This window comes from Diorhabda carinulata, chromosome 8 (assembly GCF_026250575.1).
Source record: "Diorhabda carinulata isolate Delta chromosome 8, icDioCari1.1, whole genome shotgun sequence".
NCBI classification, from domain to species: domain Eukaryota; kingdom Metazoa; phylum Arthropoda; class Insecta; order Coleoptera; family Chrysomelidae; genus Diorhabda; species Diorhabda carinulata.
The window spans coordinates 19,836,201-19,859,132 of NC_079467.1; the positions used below are offsets into that span (position 1 = coordinate 19,836,201).

The 22,932-nt window shown below is 29.8% G+C and overlaps 1 protein-coding gene across 6 annotated transcripts; it reads right to left on the bottom strand.

The window, feature by feature from the left end:
* Window positions 1-6,713: 6,713 nt before the first annotated feature.
* Window positions 6,714-22,757, bottom strand: LOC130897342 (transcription initiation factor TFIID subunit 4). 6 transcript variants are annotated; one of them, XM_057806152.1, is made up of 9 exons: window positions 22,731-22,757; window positions 20,958-21,619; window positions 15,473-15,604; window positions 14,276-14,377; window positions 13,420-13,632; window positions 11,895-12,275; window positions 10,944-11,451; window positions 9,867-10,129; window positions 6,714-9,235 (listed from the first exon to the last, which is right to left on the bottom strand). In XM_057806152.1, exons 1-9 carry the CDS (start codon window positions 22,738-22,740, stop codon window positions 9,083-9,085), a joined length of 2,424 nt encoding a protein of 807 aa, XP_057662135.1. In that variant the 5' UTR covers window positions 22,741-22,757; the 3' UTR covers window positions 6,714-9,082. The 6 variants fall into 6 exon arrangements, with proteins under 6 accessions (XP_057662135.1, XP_057662134.1, XP_057662133.1 ...); XM_057806151.1 differs by having other exon boundaries at window positions 15,473-15,607; XM_057806150.1 differs by having other exon boundaries at window positions 15,473-15,649.
* Between the last annotated feature and the right edge of the window lie 175 nt (window positions 22,758-22,932).

Here is a 22,932-nt window from a genome sequence, read left to right on the forward strand (position 1 = left end):
CAAGGATTTATGCAAGAAAGGATGTATGTCAAAAATGTATCCCTGCAAGAAAAGTGGTTATCTTTTTAATTCAAAATGCCACGATATTTTCTCTTGCTCAGTAGATCCTCATCATTTTTTAAATTTATGTTTGACTGATTAGATTTTATTGTATGTTGATTAACAATGTTTGTTTTTGAAATTTTATTTACCAACTTAAAATTGGCAACTAATTCAAGTCGATGTTCCCTAAAATGTTCCTTTAGTATTAGAATAGTCTCAGTGACTTAGATCTTTTCAATAAATATATTTTAAACTATATCTTGTTTTCGATAAAATTTCTAATGCTAGTTATAGCTACAGCTCGATGTGACAACTAGTTTTATGTGAAAATCAAATATATCAGTGGTAAATTCTAGTTTTAACTGGGTATTTCTAGTTTTAACAAAGACATCGAGTAAAAATTAGTTTTAACTAGGGTAAACGAGTTCTAAAGAAAAATGCGATTTAACTGTAACATATATACGTAAAGAATACTCTAAATAAATTCCAATTTTTTCAATTCTTCAATTTAATGCAGGAAGTTTTGTTTTATTGATCAGTGCCATCAATTTGTATTCAACTATAATTGCCTAACAGGGATGTAACTATCTTATTTATTTATTTATCTGCAGTTGCACACCTATGATTTTCATATGAAAAACAGTGAGCACCGTCTTCAAAAAGATATTCTAAGAAATCGACTAGCATATTTTTGATTATCCACCCACTCAATTCTTTTTCCAGTATCAATACAAAGAAATGTGTAGCTTTCTTCGTGAAAGCTGCAATCTCTTATTAACCCCTTCAGTTTTGATACAAAACATTTTTTTACTATTTAAATGGTCTATTTATTGTGAATTGTAAGTTGAGAATTAGAATTTGATCTTCACAGTCGTAAGTATAAATAATTTTTTTTTAGAAAAAATTCACAAAAACAAATGAATTTTCAGAACAAAACATTGTGATAATGTAGAGCCATCCAAAAAAGAAATAATTGTCAGTGAATGATTGTAATACCAAAGCATAAACTTGTACTAATTTCTAATTAGAAAACAGATTTCTGAAATCTTGAAATTTAACTTGGACCCAACTGTATTCCATCTTGTTAATTGTTCTATTACCGAAAAACAATTTGTTTGAATTATATGACATATTTTTGTCTTTATTGTTAAAATTCAGGAAATAGAATTACAAATTTTATTTAAATTTCTCAACTATATTTTATCATTAATAAATATCATGATTTTATTCATATAAATCATATCTAAACTAAAATTTGTCTGTATCCTTTGTATTCGATTCTTTTAAAAAAATTTTAATTTTTTTAATTAAAGGTATACATTTTTCATATTTCATATGTGTGTTGGTTTTTGGATTGTGGAAATTAATTTAATTTATTCATCATCAGGGAACTAATTAATTGATGATTGTTGTCCTAAATTTTGTTTTTTCTTTTAGAAAAATTATAAAATTCATAAAATGCAAAAAATCAATATCAAAGGAGCTATTTTTCAGTAAAAATGTCAAATATGACATTTTTTAATATAATTTTGCTTTTTACCGAAAACACTATGAAAAAAAACATATTGCGATATAGTCCGTGAAGTTATTATTACGGTAATCGATTAGATATTCTTGACTCGGCTCCTTCTTCGCCTCGTCCATGAACATCTAGCTCGTACCGTACTAAATCACTTCCCGGACTGTAACGTAAATAACTATTAATTATAAAAACATTAAAAAAACACGAAATAGAATCAAATACAAAAAGAGATTGTTGGAAATTATTCACCTACATAAAAATGTTAATTCTCCTGATAATAGACAAAAGCAAAATTTATAATTCAATTTTCCAAATGTCACTTAAGTTTTTAATTCTTCTTCTTTAGTAAATTACAATTTGAATTTGTATAATAAAGAAAAATATGTATTGAGCTGATAAATCAACAAATTTGAATTGACAAGCAGTTTTTATATTTACGACTATAAATCAAACTTTCACGTTTCACTTTTAGAAACAGTAAAAATTTCAAAAAATGTGACCATCAGAAATCAATATAAGCCCAAAAATTCGATAAAAATCAGTTTTAAAACGAATATATTCAATATATATTTTAATAACACGGCTATAAAAATATTTCAATAAGATTCCATAGCATCTTGCTGATATCTTATTTTTCTGTTAACTGAAATGCTTCAATTATATTCTAAAAGTGTACAAGGGGAGCGACGCAAGAATCTTATGGTAAAGGAAAGCGGTAATGATCAACAACTTAAATGAATCTAGAAATTATTTGTCAAAAATTGTTTAAACAAAAAAAAATATATCTTGAAAATATACACAAAATTTGACATAAGACGTTGTTTCATTTGGAAATCACTACTGCCAGTATTGAATGAAGAATAATTTGAAAAAAAATAGTTTTGGATAGTTAATATACAACTTTTATTATATTATCTTTTAATTATTTGATAGATATTTATAAAGAAAAAAATTATTGAAAATTCAAAAATTTTGTAGGTAGTTTAAACATTTCAGTAGGGCGCCATATTGCGTTCTTTGAGTACATATAAACTAATTTTGATAAAAAAATTCTTATTTATTAATTTTATGAAAACAATTTCATGAAAAATTAATAATTATTTACACTATCAAGAAGTTTTTTAATTTGATTCCACGACTTTCTTTTAGAAGGGGTGTAAATTCAAAGTACAAAATTAGCATGTAATTTAAGCGCGATTTTGTTTGTCTTTCTTATATTTTTATTTACAGAGTTATATATGAATGATATTACTAATATACTACTTTATTAATTGGAACTGATAAGGTGTATTTTTAATTTGGAAATTTTTGTTTAAACATATAGACTACAAGCTCAATAGAAAATTTTGAGAGGTCATTTCAGCCACCACGAATCACTTTTTAATCAATAGTACTATATGTAACCAAACAGTTTAGAAAATATGCCTCGGTACAGATGAGTACACAGGTAAGGTAAACCCAGCACTGAAGGCGGGTACTTTTTAATCGAATATATTTGTGCGGCATTCAGAGTAGGTAGTTCATTGTTATAGTTTATAATTTATCAAAAAAGTGGTTGCCGTACTGGAAATAATGATCTTACCGATAAAAACAACAATTTATTCCCTTTATTCAGAAAATTGTTTATAAGTATTTCTAAGAACCATAATTTTTAGATGGCATGGTTGCTTAAAAGTTTTTTCATGTATCAAATAGACGATTGAAATTGATGCCTTATCCAGGGATTTGCACCCCAGATTTCTCTGTTCCAGTATGTACTGCGTTGCAAAAAAGCGAATATGTAATAACTCGAATCGTTGCTTATAAATACCGTACTCTATCAAATTACCGAAAACGGGGTGAACATTTTCGGAAAATCAAACATTTTTCCATCTCCCAGTACCAATATTACCATATATTTTTGTACGGCATTAGGTAGTTTGTCATTATTTTTGTTTTACCTACTTAAGTTCTGTATGTCGTACAAATATGTTCGACCAAAAAGTACCCCCCTTTCAGTACTAGGTTTGCGTTACCTTTCAAATTTTTCCATTGGGCTTTTAGTCTAATACAATAACTATAACAAGGTTGGGTTTATACAGATACAGTATGGTATTTTCTAAAATTTTTGATCAACTTTAGTGCCTGAACACTGCATCTATGCACATTGTTTCAAATAAATTGGTGTTATCTAGTATCAGCAACAACATTGTTGAATAGAGTAATTACTCCAAACACTCAGAAACCATAATCGATATCAAAGTGTCAACAATGGGTAGATACCAAGTACTTCAGCTACATGCTTGAAATCACTGGACGAGATACATCAACAAACACAATAGACAACAGAACTAAAAAATATAACAGTGGCCAAGCTCAAAGGGAGGAACAAAACAGAGAAAGGGAATTAAAATAGAGATTATAAGTAGAGGAAGACATCACTTGGATAAATAAGAATTGGAACAAAGTTGAAGTAGGTGACTAATAAGACAATTTTCAAATAATTGACAATGGAAACACGCTGAAAAGGAAAATTAGGTGTAAAGTAGTAAAAAGAATGTATGTATCGTGCAAAATTTAATGGATTTAATTCCAAAAATATACTTCTATTGTAAAAGTCTAAAGTTTTAAAAATAATTACAATTTGTTCATTGTACAATAATTTTAGAACAAATTGTCGAATTTCAACACGACTTGATCATACAGAGCGTTCCGTAAATAGTTTCAAAAGAGATGGCAACTATTTTTCAAACGTACTGTATATTTACATCCTGATATTCCGGAATCAATTGCAGTTTATGTTACTTCGCGTCCAATGTTCGATAAAATTATTATTTTAGAACAAATTATCTTTTTTTCACATGTCTAGATCATACTGAGCGTTCCGTAAATCGTTTCAAAAGAGATGGCAACTATTTTCTAAACATACTGTATATTTACATTCTGATATTCCGGAATCAATTGCAGTTTGTTAATTCTCCAATTAAAAAAAAAAAACTATTTTTGAACAAATCATCGAACACGACTAGATCATACAGAGCGTTTCCTAAATCAAGAATCAAGAATCAAAAATTAATGTATAACGTCATCTACAATGTTGAAGTATTCTAGTTTTTCACACTAATTAAACAAAAATCTTGTTAATGTGTTTCAATTTATTACAGTGAAGGGATATATTTTACTTCTTGGAAGTTCTTTCAATAAATTAAATTGCTGATTTCTAATATTAAATGTGTCATCATTTTCTTCTTCCACAAATTCAACATAAATTTGTAATTTTCAATATCTACAAAATAATACTTCTTGGGTCCTACAATAAATTTATATTATACATTATTTACAATAAACGCTAAAATTGTATTTATAAGCTAAAATTGCAATGTTCAGCACCAAAATTAAATAAATGTCTACTAACTACAATATTACTTCTTTTTATTTTATATTTTTAGGTAACTAAACGACTAGAATATCCCCAACTTAAATAAATTCTAAATCCACTAATTTGTTGATTTGCCTCCAGTTTAACAAGATGTAACACTCTATTTATAACAAATTTTAATTAATGTCAATTTAGAAGTATGATGTAAGATTCATTCGTTTTAGGTACTGTAAGACCCCTCTTAACACTTTCTCGTTTAGCGCTGTTTTATTTCAACCCGGGGATTCCCCGAAATTGTGCGCAGCGCTAGGTTTCCAAATATGTCCGAAACAGTGTAGTTGTGTTTTTTGTTTGATGCGGTGCTGTACTGACGCAGTTACTTCGTTTAAGATTTAAAATTTAGTATTGTTTTTCCAGTGACGAACCGAGTGTCGTAAAATTATGTTTCTAGTTCCAATAAGATTTTTCACCCTAACAATATCGTATAATATTGTCTAGTCTCTAAATAGCGAATATGTTATGATGCCAATCGGCATCCATACACTTTTGGGGTTTATGTAACTTTCGGTTTTATTCAGAGCGCGTTTCAGAAGTAGGTTTATTAATTATATTGATTTCCATAAGTTTGGTTATATGTCTATGCATAACTGTAAGGTTTAACCTGAATGTCTTGAATACGCATAATATACAATAATTTATATGTCAAAATGATCAATAGGATTAAACCTTCACCAGAAAAAGAATTGATAAACTACTGGGAAAATTATGTAGAGGATATGGGCGAAACCGAGCTGTATGAAACAATATAAGATATACCTATACTAAGCAAAGATGAAGACAATTAGCTTCTGTAACAGAACTTAAAGATATCGACTACTTCGAACATGAGGTCATTTATCTTTACTGTTTCTTGTTTGTAAACTTCCTTCTTTCAATTTCCATATATTTTGTCTTCCTGATTTATTTTCAATCTTCTTTTTCTTGCCCCTCTTACAATTTTTTATAATGTGCTCTCAAGACTTGGTCCCTTGCTTATAGAGTTAAATTATCAGCAAATGCTATTACTTGTATAGATTTATTAATGATACCACCATCGATATTACATTCTCTTGTTATGCCTTCAACTGCAACGTCAACAGTATCGCTTAGAGTCCATCACCCTCCCTTACCCCAGCATTTATTTCAAATCCTCAAATGGTCCCTTTTATGTTATTACCCTTGACCTAGAATTTAGCTTAGTTATTTACACCAATCGTATAAACTTTTGGGGTACTTGTAGTTTTTTCATGTCCTTTATAATTGTTCTCCTTTTCAGACTGTCGAATGCTTGTTTGAACTCGATGAAAAGCTTTTGCATATTAATATTGTGGCCTTCTTCGATCACTTTTTTTATAGTATGTATCGCATCTACTGTTGTTGGTTTTCCTTGTCTATTTCATTTATTAATATTGTTAGTATGTATATGGTATTTATCAAACTAATATCTCTATAATTACTACGTATGTTGGAATTTACTCCCTTCATTATTGGTATAATCAATCCAGTAGACCACTCTCTTAGCATTGCTTCTGTTTCCCATACTCTTTCTATCATCTTGAATATATTTTAACTCCCCAATATTTTATTAGTTCATTTACTATTTCGTTTATTCCTCCTGTTTTATTGTGTTTAAGTTTGTTAATTTTATATTATTTTCATCACCATTTTCCAACTTGTCCATACGATCATTTGACTATTTTATTCTCTTTGCCTTTATTATCCTTGAGCTCTTGTTTTATTTTTCTATATAGATTATTGAAATTGAAATTATTGAAATAAAATTTTATAGTCCGTATTATTATTATATTATAGGTCTAAATTCATTGGTTAGAGTCCCAGATACAATTTTATCCCTTAGCATTGCTACTGAAAAATCATCCACAGGTTCAGGTGGATGGCAAGGTTTCGTAAGATGCTCCTGGAAAAAATATTCTGTTTCTAATCGAATTTTGTACCAAAAAAAAATATGCCACGAAAGTTTATTTTAAAAATTCTGACTTTTCAGTGTTCTACTAGAATAAAATTTTAAAACAATAAATTTTTTAACTGGAAACACTGTTTTCCATTAGTAGAACCCCCCAATGAAAGCTAGTTTCAACTGAAAATTATATTAGATGAGAAAAAACTAGTAATAGTATTTCATAGTGAAAAATGTGAAAAAAATTAGTTTTAACGCTGAGAGTACTAGTCAACACTAGTTTTGACTAGTGGAAACAAGTTTTAATGGAATGGGTTTGTGAAAACTAATTTTCCCTTGTCAAAAACTAGAATTAACTGAAAACGGGTTTTAACTGTAACATAAAATGACAATTTATTACTTTGACTAAGCATGGCGTAACAAATGACATACTAAAAATAAGATTATTTTTTACAATATCTTGTAACATTGTTTTCAAGAGTGACAAATGACAATTTGAGAATACTGTAAATCATTTATGAGAACAGGGTATAATGGGTGTTAGAAATCTAATTTCATATGCCCATTACCATTCCTATTTGCAACTCAATATTATTTTAGAAGAGAACGGTGAGCAGTTATAATAGTTTTACAATTGTAACTTTTATACATCAACAATTAAAATAGTCAAATATTTCTATGAAAACAAGATTTCTTTCTTGGGAAGTTTTCATATTTGCATTTTTAATAAGATGCCATGGAGAAAAGGTGAGATTCTAATGGAATTCAATTTAAAATAATGTCTCAAACCATATGATAGAGAGCTGGCCACCAAAAATTTCTAGATATCTTTCAGATAGTTGTTAAAAAACTATTTAGTTAGCTTGTGTAAGCCTTATACAATTATTTTTATGAATAATCACTTTTAAAAATATGAAGGATGAAGTTTTTTTTTAATAAAAATGAACTAATAATCCCAACCATTGCAATAACACAAAGTTTATCCCAAAAATTTCCTCAACATCCACTATTCCAAGTCTGTTATCACCTATATTTAACTACATTGATAATGTACAATCATGGCCCAAATTATTTTTTAGTTGAAACAGTGTAATATTTTGCTAGTAGTCAATAAAAACAGCTTGTGTCATTTTTTTGGACAAAGAATTTTTGTAATAATTAAAACAATCAGTTTTGTTGGGTTTTTTGACAATGTCATGTAGATACATGGAAAAAGAAATTAAGACCTTTACAAGTAATAAACCTAATTAAACATACTTTTTGTTCATTCAGGTATTATAACTATACTATAACTCTGGAATATGTTCAATGCAGAGACAGTATCTCGTGCAAAAAAACAGACTAAAAAATATAAATTTGATTCAAGCCAAGGTACAAGGAAATTCAACATTAGTAAATCATAATTATGAAAAGACTATTCGAAAGAAGCTTTGATGAAAAAATGAATTGACAATTGTAATATTTGAAAAAAAGTAGTAATTACATGAGTAATTAACATTTTCCATGCCCAAAAGTTATTTGTATAGTAATTGAAGCAGAAAATAAATCAAGTAAATATTTGACAATGTCATTTCAAATATTCAGTACTTGATTGTGTCTTTCAAATATTCAGTACTTGATTGTGTCTTTCATGTGACTTTTACATCAATATCTTATTTCCAATGCAAAATAAATATTTTCCTAAGCCATGGTTATTTTCAATATTGTATATTGGTTTTCCATTTTTTTCAATAGTCTGTGATATTGTCTACATTTCTAGTATTTGAAGATTATTGATTATTTAGATAATTAGTGGTAGAACAAAATTATTTAACACCATTCCTGCTATCAATTAACAAAATAATAATTGTAAAAATGTCCATATTTCAAATTATCTTACGAAAAAAAAACATCTAAAACAACAGTCAGTAATGGATGTTCAAATAAAAATGACACAAGTGTATTTTTTTAACATTTATCTCAGATTCTAGCATATAATGTTATCAAAAAGGTTAACATATCACCTAATATCACTTGCTTAAAGAAGCTGCATATTCTTCCGCTTTACCTTTATTAAAATAAAACAAAAAACAACTACAAAAAGATCATCATCGTACGTTCCCCCGATCAATAAATGTCTGAATTCGAAAAGAGAGAGTTTGGCCTATTAATAAGGTCCTAAGATATATATACATATCACAACACTGACGAGAAAAAGCGAGCATCACTTAAGGTACGACTTATACAAGATCTTACTCTTGCAGAGGTCTTTTTCTGTCTCAAACAGGAACTGGACGTCGCGCAACGTTACTTTCTTCATGCGCTGTCGCAATGGGAGCTGACCTCGGGTGCCACTTCCTACACCACTGGAGTTTGACTAGAAAATAATATTAGTTAATCTAATTACTATCTTTTTCCTCAAATAAATAAAAAATAGATATTTTAATTACATATGCCAATTGTAATTACTCATATAGTGGGTAGAACATAAATAACTATAATATTGGTCATCCTTAGAGAGTTATTTCTATGAACATTGTAATCCAGACAGAGATACAACCTCTTGCACGTAAATTGACTCATTTACTGATGGGAACCATCAGGATCTGTTCATCATCTGGTTGGGTGATACAAACCCATTAACTTTACGTCTAGAATTACCGAATCTTTGTCTTTTATTAATGTGACTGTAATGTATCCATAAATTTAGCTACCTAACTTAAGGATTATTGTATTCTTTAAGATTTTTGATATACGATCCTAATAGGGACCCACATCATAGTTAATTGACTCCAAGTGTTCCTTAGACACACATTAACGTATAAAATTTCTTTCATATTCTTTATTGAACGAATTTGTTTTATTATATATTGTGAAACACATAAAAAACAAAAAATGGAAAGGCCCAATAGTGATAATGTATAAAAAAGACAAAACAAAAAATAATCAAAAAAACATATAAAGAACATATAAGAAAGAAGTGGCAATGAGGACGATCAACTAGTTACCTGATTTGAATTAGTAATTTCTCCATCTAATCTAGGCTTTTTTCTAGGTCCAATAGCCTGTAAGGCAGTGGCATTCGCTTCTCGCTGCCTCAATTCTTCCATTTCTACTCTTTGCATTTCTTTGGCTTTAGCTTTCAATTTAGCCTGTTCGGGATCCTCAGTTCGTGATCGACTCTTCGCCGCCCTTAATAATACCTCCCGCTCCATTTCTTCGTGTCGTTTCCTTTCTGCTTTGTCCAAATCTTCTAAAAACTTTAACTGACCTAAAAATAAGGTTTTTTATTCGATAATTCTATTGCAGATATGAAAATATGGATATTTGTTACCAAAGTACATAAAAAATGCTGAACGGATTTGAATTAAGTTTTTTAATGCCTATAAAAACTCATTGCATCTATAAAAACGTTCACATGAAAATATCATTAAAACGTTTTTGGTATTCTGACTGGAACTATTAATCTATATACGAGTAAAGAAAAAAAAAAAAGAATTCTTGATATCAATTTTAAGTACTGACAATTTGAATATAGAATTTTTTTTTCAAATTTCTTACTTCCTCACTTTTTACAATAATGCAAATCAGTTTAATGGACTTTACGAGGAATTTTATGATCTTAGAAATTGCTTTAGAGTTTTTTTGTGTAACTTGGACTGATTTAACAATACGAGTCGTTAATGTACAGTTTTTGGAAAAAAATGTTTGTAAAAAATTGTAAAAAGTGAGTATTAGAAATTTGAAAGAAAAAATTCAAATTGAAGTACTTGATATTAAGAGCTCAAACTAGGTGAGATTTTTTTTTCTATAAGCAGATTAATATTTTGCTTAAACACTGAAAAAAAAATTATATGTGTGGTTGATAACCCGATAAAATTCTCTATAAGAAATTATGCACGATTCAAATTACATTTCTAAGAGTTATTCAATTGATATTTAATCAATTTTTCTCTAGTAGCACAAAGCCATCACAATTGAACCCTATGTTTTTGGAAATTTCGTAAATGGCTGGGCTAACTTTTTTTTAATTTTTTATCAGCTTACAGAACTTGAAATTTTATGTTTAAAAAATAGAGTATTACCTTTAATGTCATTTGTTACTTCATATCGTTGATTTGTCTTGATATTATCCAATCTATGTTCAGTTATAACTGATAATTTTTCTATGAGATCTCTTAGCCTTTCTTGTGCTGCATGTGATATACATGCCGCAACATCCGTACTAGGCTCTTCTAATCCATGCCTTGCCATTGCTTGTCGAATCCTATGCTGTAATGGCGGCATTGAACACATAACTTCTTCTTTACATGACCTAATTTGAGTTCCCACGAATTCCGTTGACCCAAGAATTTTTTGCGTTTCTTCAGCGAGATTAACACCACCCATAGCAGCAACATCGTTAATGTCGTCATCTCCAGTATAAGCAGAAGAAAATGTCTTCTTTTCTTTGTCTTTGGCTAGTGGTTTTAATGTGGAAGGCACTGTTGGTTTTGACCCCTGTTGCTTTATTGTACCGATTTGTTTTTGGGCAGGGAATGCCGTTCGAACTGGTACTTGCTGTCTGATTTGACCTGAAGCTAAGGTTCTTACCTAATTTAAAATAAACACAAGTCATTATTGAACTTATTTCATTTCTTAATCCAGTAAAATACGAGGTGTATGAGAAAACTAATGAGATTCATATACCAAAGCTTTTATTTCTCGAATTAGTTCTCTTGGGCAGCTATATGCCGGAGAAGTTATTGTTTCCACTCTCAGTAGCAGCGCTAGAAGTGTTCAACTAGTTATTGCAGCTCTTCATTTTAGGAAATCCTTGTCCCAGAGTGGATTCTACTATTCTATTTCCCATAGACTCTATTCATAAGTCTGGTGAACACAATATTCCCAAATCGCCCAGGGTTTTGCCAATCTCTTACTTTTGCCACACACCTCGTATATATAAGATTAAAATAGTGAAAATGCTTCAATATATTAAAGTTTATAAATGTTAATCAAGTAACTATAACTAGGAAAAGTTATAGGATGTAACTTACTTGAACAGGTTGTCGTATCAATGTACTCCTAACCTGCTGTCCATTTGGATAAACAGGATGAAGAGCTGGAGGTTGAGACGTTGAGACTATAACATTATTAGGTATTGTTGGTTGTCGTATGGATGTTACCATCCTTGTCTGCTGTACAGGTGTTCTAAGAGGAGTTACAACACGTTGTTGAATAACTTGGCCAGGTCGAACTACCGTGGTACCAGGTGCGACTATTCTTACATGATTAGGCTGTAAACCGGCTGGTCTGATGGTCTGCACTGTTGGGGTGGCCCCCGCTATCGAGTAAACTACATTCGATGGCGGAGGTCGAATCCCATCTATACTAAGCTCCTGTGTAGCTAGTGAGTGCCGAAGAAGAGGGAGACTTTTCTATAAGAAATCAGTATATTTTCAATATTTTATGCAGATAATAATCTTTCCAATAAACATATGTTTCTAATAGTAAGAAATGAAATTTCAATGACCAATTTACATATCAAAGCATAAAAATTATTATAACTCGTTAAAAAAAATTCAATTTTGATTGATATAAATAAAATAAAACTTAAATTTATCCTAAAATCTCATAGGGAAATAATTATATTATTATAATATTATTCAAACCATCATTTCATCTTTCTTGGAATAACAATTTCAAATAGAAAAGTAAATAAAAGGTGAATATAAGGGGTTCTGTCTTAGCCTATTAGGTTAATACTACTTTATGACTCACGGATGAAACAATAAATCATAATGATTTCATTATAGTTTCATTTCAATTAATGTTTTAGTACAGCATCATTTATGCCTAACCTGAAAATCAGTTGATATCATTCAATATGTAAATTATTCTCTAACATTTCACTTTATATCTCATTTCAGCATAAAATTGACCTAAATAAACATCAAACATATTACCAAATATAATTACTGTCAAACTGATAATAACTAATTCCATAAGTAACATGATGTAATTTTTTCATGAGTGTCAATAGTATATTATACAAATTTGAAAAAGCAGATAAGGTAATATATTGAGAACATATTCTTTACTTCTTTAATCATATTTTATATATATTTCTGTAGTAAATGACTTTATAAATATGAAAATAATAAAATGAAATAAATTGGACAATCAAAGAAAATTTACATAAATTCTTCTTCATCTGCTAAAGAAATTAATAGATTTTTTACTTCTGTTAATGACAAGATTATGGTTACTATCAAAGTTACAATAAAGAAAATAATTGATAAAATTGATTGGGCTTCACACCTAATGCGAAATTACGCTGGACAAGTCACATAAGTGTGCTCAAAACTCTATTCTCGAATATTTTCTCTTAGACAATTGAGGCACTGTCTCAATACTACTACTATGAAGACTGTACCTTTTCGTAGACACTGAACTAATTTTAGTATAGTAGCAACAAAAGGTCTTCATAAATCTGCAGTTTAGTAGAATCTCAGCAAAATTTGAATAAAAAAGTCTAAAAATCTAATACCAAGTTAAAATAAACATTGATTATTTACTCACCTTAAGAAATCCAATTAGGCACGGTTGGGGAGATGCATTCAATAATCTTTCGAGCTTGTCACAAAAATCTTCAGGTTCCACTTTGTTGTCTATGAGTTCTTGAATCAGTTGCCGGACATTTCTCTCAACTGATTTTGGTTCTCTACTTGAAAGTTCTAAAAGGTTTGCCAAAAATTTTCTACATTTTTCTTTGGTATTATCATTAGCAGGTCTCTGAAAATTAGAAATAATTAAACTAAGATAAATAGTATAAATAAATTCACTCTCAAAACTAAACTTTTTCGATACATTATCCTGGGGCATGTCCCAGATTTGGTCTTTATTTAGGGAAGGTTATTCTTAGTTGATTTAGTCTCAGAACATTCTATGTGATATTTTCTCTGCCACGCTTTCCAGTACTCTGTGGAGAGCTGGGATATTTAGTATCACTTCTAATGCAGTTGCATGATTTCATGGCCCCGATTGCACATAAGCAAGCCAGTCTTTATACCTTTGAGAGATTGTTCCCCGTGGTATTCAGACTAGTTCTAGTACCCCAAACCCCCTTTGTGATGATTGGTCTCATAATTGCCATGTACATCCACAGTAGGATCTTTGGGTTACAATCCCAATTCTTCCCTACGAAGCACATCATCGGGGCTTTTGTGGCTTTAGTGATTATCTCTTTAATTTTCTATCTTTCTATCTAGTGTAAGTCCCAGATATTTCCCCTCTGTTTTCTATTTGCTCGTCTAGCTTGATGATTCCCATATGGTGGAAATAGGCGTTAAATTCTTCTCGTCCAGTGAAGAATCTTTAAGAGAAGTTATCCATCCACAGCATATCATCTGTTAAATATGAAGTATATTCAACTCACCTGAACCTGTACTTGCACTTGTCCCTGCTGAACAACAGGTTGAGGTGTCGACGTTACTGTTGTGGTTGCACCAGTTTGTATAGGATTCGTAGCTGTAGTACTCTGAGATATTAAAAAGTAAATTAATCACAAAATATATTTTACCACATAACAGGATCAAGATAAAAAGTTAGCAGTGAAAAGTCAGCAAAATCGAACTAAGCTGATAATTAGTTAACAAATAATGAATTTTGTAACATTTTGAAAAAATGAGAACCACTTCTTCTAACACAACAAATTTTTTTAGCCGCTATTCAGCAAGCAATATTTTTAAATAAACTGATTAGGAATTATTATATTTGCAGAATTGTAGCAATTTTAGGCTAAAATGTCGTATTCTGAGTAATCGACTGTGGCAATGAAATTATTCCTATGACAACTTATTAGCAACAAATTTTCTCGTACATACCAATATGATATAATTGTATGAGCAAAAAGTAAGTACTTAGATTTAACATTTTATGGGGAATAAAGCAATAAAATTAATTTGATTTTATGACTTTTCATCAGTTAGCAGTATCTTGAAGATTTAAAAATTGGCTGTAGATTATCAACAAATGAAAATGTGTTGCACTACTATGAACTTAGTATATAACTTGCCATTGAAAGGACTTTATAGTGTTAAGTCTCTCTGATCATTGACAAAGTTTTCTATCTCGACATTGTAAGCTTCAAGTTTGAGTATAATTCAACTTAGCTTCCATAAACTCGGATTCTTTGGAAACGATGGCTCCTATACATTACAAAGCAAATTTTTCTCTTTTATTGTGATTTATATATAAGCTTCTGACAAAACTTTGGATGGATAAAGGTAATAACAAAATGTGAAAAATAATTTTGAGAAATATGTTTATTAATTGAAAGGAGAAATAAAATGGTAGATCATATTCAAATATTATAAGAATTAATAAGATGACAAGAGAAAAAATAAATTAACAGGGGATGGAAAAGGTGAAATCAATTGGAACATAGGTTAGAGTACAACTTTAGTAATTTTCACTGTAGGCATTATACATAAAAAGTCAAAACAATCAGATGAACACCCTTTGAGTACTGGTTGTATCCCCATTGTCAATCATTGTTTCCTTTGCAATTTGACACTGTTTGAGTCGGCTAAAATTTTTGTTTATGTTTATTAGTATAATATAAAATACTTACTGATTGAACAGTCTGCATTCGGAAGGTAACCTGTTGCCCTCCAGCTTGTGAAGAATTAATACCCGTTGGAGGAGCAGGTCCCACCCTCAGTAGCTGGTACTGTCCATTTTCAGTCTTGAGCAGCAACGCACCCTGCTGGCCGGGTTGTAAACCGTGAAAACTTTGTAAGGTTAATTGCTAAAACATGGACATACACACCTTTTAGACAAACACTGGGGCCCAAAACAGACTCTGAAACGTAGCAACAATCTACGGGTAATCAGAGTTGCAGAAGCATACATCAATTAGGGCTGGTTTTTTACTAATTATTCTTTTAGTTTGTAATATTTTTTTCACATGCAATAAATAAAAATTTAGTAGTGAACAAAATAAGTGTAAAGAAAAAAATAAGTTAACAGATACATTCCAAAATGTTAACACTTATTTAGAACATTTTTATTTCATTGAAAACCAGTCCTAATAATAAAGCAAAAAGCTACCAAGCACAAGAAACAGTGAACTTATTAATAGCAAATAAATACACACAGGCATATTCATATATCTAGATTCAGAATTTGGAATTCAAAAAAGATAGGAATAGCAAGAAAAATCAACAAACGCCATATTTATAGCTACTGTCATTTTGAGGGTTGTTTGATGAACCAGATGAATTTAATATTTCCTTGTGAAGTAATAACGCAATCTGTATTAATTAATGTAAAATTCAAGTAATTTTCAAATTTTTAATAACTTTCGACCATTTCATTCTCTGATGATTTATACATAGTTATTTGAAAGCATGGAATACAAGTAAACTATGGTGTTTCACTGCCACAATCTCACAACAGCCACTTTCATAAACTAGGCAAAAACGTTATTCCAATTTATATATTTGATTTGCATTGATTGAAATTTAAAAAGAGTAGTACGTTCATTAAAGTTAGAAGTATTAGGATTGCTATTTGAACAATAAAGTTTTATATATATATATATATATATATATATATATATATATATATATATATATATATATATATATATATATATATATATATATATACCATTTGAAATGTTTAACAATTATAGTCAAACAGTAATTAATTTTTGAAATACACTCAGTTTTATTGAGAATTTAATTCATATTGATGTGGTATAAAATTTAACAAAATAAGCAGCACTGTTACTATAGGTAAGGTATAAAAATATTAGTTATAAATTCGTTATATTAGTAATGTGCATGCAAAAACAAACATATTGCCACTTTTTTAACAACCAAACCATTAGTAGATACAATAATAAACAAAGAAAACAATACAACCAGCAGTGTACAAAATATTTCCAACTGATACTTATAAAAAAACAAATGACAATAGGTACCTAGATAACCAATTTTACTAATTACACTCATTTGACAGTACAAGAAATAATAATTGAATATAATTTGTTCTATAAGTACTTTTTTTTTCATTTTTCTCTACAGAACCTTCAACATACTCCCAAGTTAAGAACTGATAATATGGTTTCCAACAGTTTTCAGTATAATAATATAAACATCAGTATAATATGAAAAGATCAATAATTAAATAGAAAAATGTACGTCTGATATACATGTAATAGATCATTAAAATTATTTTTTTTTTTTAAGAAAGATGCAAATGTGTTAAAATGTAATTGGAAAAAGATTATCATTTCGAATTGAAATTTAAAAAGTAAACACTCATTAGTTATATGTTGTCCCATTTGTTGGGAATACTATATCAGGATACTTCAGATCTTTCGAAAGGAGGAAGCCCACATCTTGTTGAAACTGTCTATTTGAGCAAGTCCATAACTTGATTTCCCACAATATAGCTGTCCAAAAATTTTGTCAATTTATGTCACCAGTTATCATAAACATAGTTTCATCAGAAAACAATATGTTTCTAGAGAATTATGAGTTTGAAAAGAGGCAATATGTGTGGTTGAAGAATTCACTCTATTGATTAATTTTATTCGGAACAGATAGTATAATAAATGTAATGTCTACATTAAGGGCAGTTGGTTGATGAGTATTTGTTTCTCATATGACCATTTTCACTAAATCATCTTTCTATTCCACTTACAAAATTTTAAAAAAGGGTGTGCACAGTACTTTATTTAAAAAATTTAAATAAAGGTGTACTTTTCATTAGGAATACTATCAAATTTTGAAATACATATAAGAATTAATTCATCAATTATGCTTAATAAAAATTATTTAGTTATGCTTTATAACTGTGATTCTATTGATGACTCAAATCTTTTGATGGTATGTTATAGCCTATTTTTTATGTTACCTGGTGACTGATAAATATTATTAATTGAACATATTAAGTAGCTATTATTTTATCATTACATTAAAAATTCTTCCCTTTACTGTATTTTTTTTGGACCCACAATAGTATGTGTTTGTTTCATATGAGTAATAAATAATATTTAATTAAATCTTACAATGAAATATATATGGCCAAAAACCTAGTGTCAGTCTATTATTTCACATAGATTCAAAAGTTTCACCCCATTTGACATCACTAATAGATTTTTACATGGATTGGAAGTTTCAATCAAATAATGTGCACTATTTTTACTATTAGACTTTAGCAAATTTTATTTTAAATTGACTAGAAGTGTTAATTATGTTTATTATCTTTATCTACATAAAATTTAATTGCCATACATGTTTTGTGATACTGGCTCTCAAGTATTTGCACTAAAAAAATTATAATTTGGGGGTAAGCCAAGTCATTTTTCTATATTTACCTATGGATGATAATTCAAAAAATCTAAATCAAACAAGTAGTGACGGAAACAACTTGACCAATGAATATGTTAATAGTAACCAAAATGATAACAGAGTCGAACCAGAACGTTGGCAAAAACAAAGAAAAGAAAGCAGCGACAAAAATTCGTCAAGGACGTGTAACTGAATGGGCGAGCACTATCTGGAAACAGAATTATAACAGTGGCTTGGAGTATTCATCTGTAAGGAAAAAACTTGTACCCACTCGTAATTTAACCACTAAGAAAGATTGTATTAATAAGTGTAGTAAAAAAATAACTGAAACAGATAGACAAATTCTGTTCAAGCAATATTACAGTCTCACTTCTCATGAGAAACGCATGTTTTTACTTTCTATGACTGAAATGTATGAGTCTGAACGACAAAGAAAAGAGAAGAATGAAACAAATTCTTGAAGACATACATCTTACAAATATTTTTTTTAAGTAAATTCTACAAAGATTCAAGTATGTAAGGTTTTCTACTGTAGCACTTTGTGTATAAGTCAAAAACAATATACACAGTACATAAGGGAAAATTATCGTGTGGCACACCTCAAACAAGTACGCAGGGGAAACATAGGAAGCAATTTACAGCCGAAGAAGACGTAAAATTAGTATGATCCCATATTGAATCTTTTCCTAGAATCGATACACACTATTGTAGAGGAACGTCGTCTTGACAATATCTGGAAGCAGAATTGTCAATTATGAGATTGCAAGTTCATTTTATAAAATTCTAAATAAAGTCTTCACTGATCATCCTGAAATAACAAAGTTAGTGGTTTGGAGTGATAATTGAGTACCAAAGAATAGAAACAGTTTTATCAGTTACGCAGTTGCTTAGATCATACAAACATACAAAAATGTGGAAAAAGTTACAAAGAAATTTTTTGTCTTCGGTCATTCTTGTATACAAGATGTAGACGCAGTGCACAGCTGCATAGAAAGGAGTTTACGGCAAATGGAATATTTTTCTCCAATTTCACTTGTATGTTGTTTATTGAAAGTAAATAGAGATAATTCTTATCGTGGTATGGAGATGCAACCAGTGGACTTCTTTGACTTCCAAGCAGGTGCACGTCTCTGGAATTATAGCTTAATACTATATTCTAAAGTTTGCATGCTCCAATTTAACAAAGATCATGCCATAGTAAAATACAAAACTTCTTTCCCCCAACAAGATTGGACCATTGCCCACATTCGACATACCTTGAGTAAAAAGACAGAAATTACACAGAGACGGGAGGAATTTTTTTAATCTACTTGTGTCAATTTTTGGTATTTTATTTTTTTTTTTCAAAATAAAGACGATTATTAAAAAAACACGATTTTTTGAATTTTGGAGATCAATTAATGCTAATAACCTTTAAATAATTAAATTCATCATAATCTTCCCATTCACCTTTGATTGTTGAGTTTACTCTGCTCATAGAATATTACAGCCAATAAAGATTGTGAATTTATTTTCACTAAAAATTTTAATTTGCCATTTGCCCTCAGAAAAAAATTAAAAACAGAAGAGAAAAGAAAATTACTGGCTAATGATAAAAATGAACAAATTCTCAAGTTTAAATTCTAGGCACTTTTATTTTTCAATGAGATAACCCTAATCTTAATTTTGTTTTTTCTGCTGTCTGTTACTTTCAGGGTCATCACAAATCACTATTGTTAAGAATGCATGATTGGTAACCTACTAGAAAACAAATTTTTATCAAGGAGAATTATTGATGTAGAGTATCATACAATAATAATTTTTTCCATAGTGTAGTGCCATCTATGGGATAGTCTGCTAGCAAAATATAAATTTAGAGCCAATTTTTTGTTTACAATGATTAAATTTAAATTGAAACTAAATTTTCATACTAAAATTTAATATCAAATGAGCAGCATGTCACAGCCGCCATTTTTTATCCAAGCAAATATAACCTATTTAGAAATGTTTTTGTATGTAAACAAATATTTATTTTCAAAGTGAAATTGCATTCTGTCAACTTACCATTTTTCAATTCAATAAATACTTCAATTTGAAAAATTGCTTTGAAAATAGATTTTTTTTTATATTTGTACTGCCAAAAATGTGATGAATACAACACACAAATTCTAAATTGCATCAAATAGGAAGGCTTTAGAATTAGAGCTAGTTAGATAAGCAATGACAATTAGTTCATAAAGCTGAAGCAATGATACAAATTCAAAATGATCAAAATTAAATATTTAACTGTTTCCAAATTATTGGGGTATTCATTATAACATTTAAGAAATCTGCAGTTCCAATTAGGTATTTCAATTTTGTCAGCTATTAATTATACCTAACCTAAAAAAATGTTCAACTTGAATAGTAATAGATTAATGAATGTAATAACAATAAATTTTTCCAAAAAAGAATACATCCAAAACAGCTTTTGTTTTTGAATTACATTTATCATTTCTACATTTCAATTCTATATTTGGAAATAGTATGAAATAACTGTGCCAAAGATTTTGAATTTGTTTCATCAGCAAAGGTCATAGGATATAGCATGCCTTCCCATTTGAGCCTTGTACTTTCACTTACTGGAGTCCCAGGACGGGCCCCGACTAACTGAGGTGCACTTAGCACTACACGAGCTGGTTGTCCTTTCTGCTGCTGAGTAGGAACTCCAGGGCGCACATTGACTACCTGGAGGTTGGATAGGATATTGGGGGATTGAATGCTAGGGCTACCTACATTATTAGCCTGCCCCATTGATGAGGCCACATTCATAGGTACAGTCACTAATCCAGGAGTTCCCGGCGCGCCACTGGTTTTCAGAACTAAAGTAGGTTGTTTATTTTGTATAGTTTGCACATTTGTTGGATTCGTTTGTAGCACTGTCTGTGGAGGTATACCTATGGTACCATTTGGCAATGTAACTCTATTCTGTAAAATAGTTCCCGAACTAGCCATGACTGAGTTTCCTTGGCCCTGTGAATAAACTATTTTAACACTATCAGAAGGCTTATTGGCGTTTGAATCGACAGTAACACTTTGGTTCACGTAAGAAGTTGTCACTGGCCCCCCTGCATTACTTCCAATTATCATCGCGTTAGCATTGTTCGACACTTGTTTATTTGCATCGTTCGCGTTTATAGTATTTACACCACTTATCGAGTCACCGTTGGCTATAGTCCCATGTTTCTGTGGGGCAACTGTCCCGCCGTTGGATATTGCACTGTTTACGTGGTTTTGATTAATCACGATAGCTGAGCCAGTCTGAGATGACGCTGGAGGTGTTGATGTGACGAGTTGATTCTCTAATGAACCGACAATCGCACTTACGGCCGATTCATCAACATCTGTACTCAGAGCTTCCTCGAGAAACTTAGCTGACGCCATTTTCCGAGACCCAACTGTGAAACAACGTTGCCACATTCAATATGTCAAAATTCAAACAACTACCTAACAATCCAAATACCATTTATTTTATTTAAAAACAAATTTTAATTTCGGCATACGAATGTAACAAATACAAAATAACTATCATATTTTCTATGTTCAGCATTTTCATTTAAAGATATTGAAAGTAATATAAAATCGATAGATAATATATTAGTTTATAGAAATAATGAAATTGTTAGGCAACTAGCAGAACCAATACTGAAGATTAAAATTCTTGAAGCTTAACGTTGTTACAATATATAAACTAATAAGTAAAATTGAAAAGAATTAACTTTCAATTCAGTATTGAATTTCAATTTTTCTTTATTTCTATGATAGGTACCGAAGATATGGTTCAATCTTTTAGCTTTCTTATGAAAATCATCAGTGTTTCATTAGAAAATCGAACAAGTAAAGATATGAAATATATTACATTTATTAGTATCAACTCTTTATCTAAACTTGTATTTGCTAATTCTCTTTCAATACTGAATGATTTAATACTACTTGAGAATAGTTAAATAAAAAAGTTTCAGTTGTGGTCCTGGAAAAGTTCTGTGAAAAATAGTTTTGACGGATTCGATTAATTTTTGCAATGTGTAATTTTCCACCCATAATATAGGTCTTTATTGAAAAAGTACAAGACATTAGGGAAGTTTTTGTATATCGGTGAAGATACTTGAGTTAAGGACGCAAATAAATGTTGTCAAAGATGTGGAAAATTTCTTGACTCAATAAATAGTGAATCGTGGAAAAAATTTATTACATAAATTTACGTGTCGCATAGTGTCAATGTTTCATTCATATGGGAATTCTCTAACCGGTTGTTTAAATTGATAAACCTAATTCTTGTAATAAGGTTTATATTTTGCTAGGCAGGTGAAGTATTTGTAATTAATTACATGATATGAAATCTAATTAGTGACATAAAGTGTTATTTTTCTTTATGATTTAAAAAAAAAATGAAGCTAAATTTATATAAGGATTAAAAATGTTAGTCTAAATCAAACATAACTTTGGAATCTAAATAATTTCCTAAGATTCTCTTTAGTATTGTAGTTCTGGCAACAATGATGTACTCACAAGTGTGCATAGCGCATGAACTTTCATTTTAGCGTTTGCGCTTTGGTTGTTGACAAAGCAAAGGCAGAAGAGCATATGAAACATAAATTGAAATCGCGCCTCTATAAACTACTCAACGTGTTACAACTTATACACTTTCGGGGGCGAAAATGTTTTTCATGTCAGGACACTCCAACAAAACTCAGCTCAGTTACCTTTACAA

What these genes read in the sequence shown, in the direction of transcription:
- LOC130897342 (XM_057806147.1), bottom strand. An exon ending in TGATACGACAACCTGTTCAA is followed by an intron (nt 11,452 to 11,894) that starts GTAAGTTACATC and finishes ATTTTAAATTAG; the next exon opens with GTAAGAACCTTAGCTTCAGG. An exon ending in AAATTACTAATTCAAATCAG is followed by an intron (nt 9,236 to 9,866) that starts GTAACTAGTTGA and finishes ATTATTTTCTAG; the next exon opens with TCAAACTCCAGTGGTGTAGG.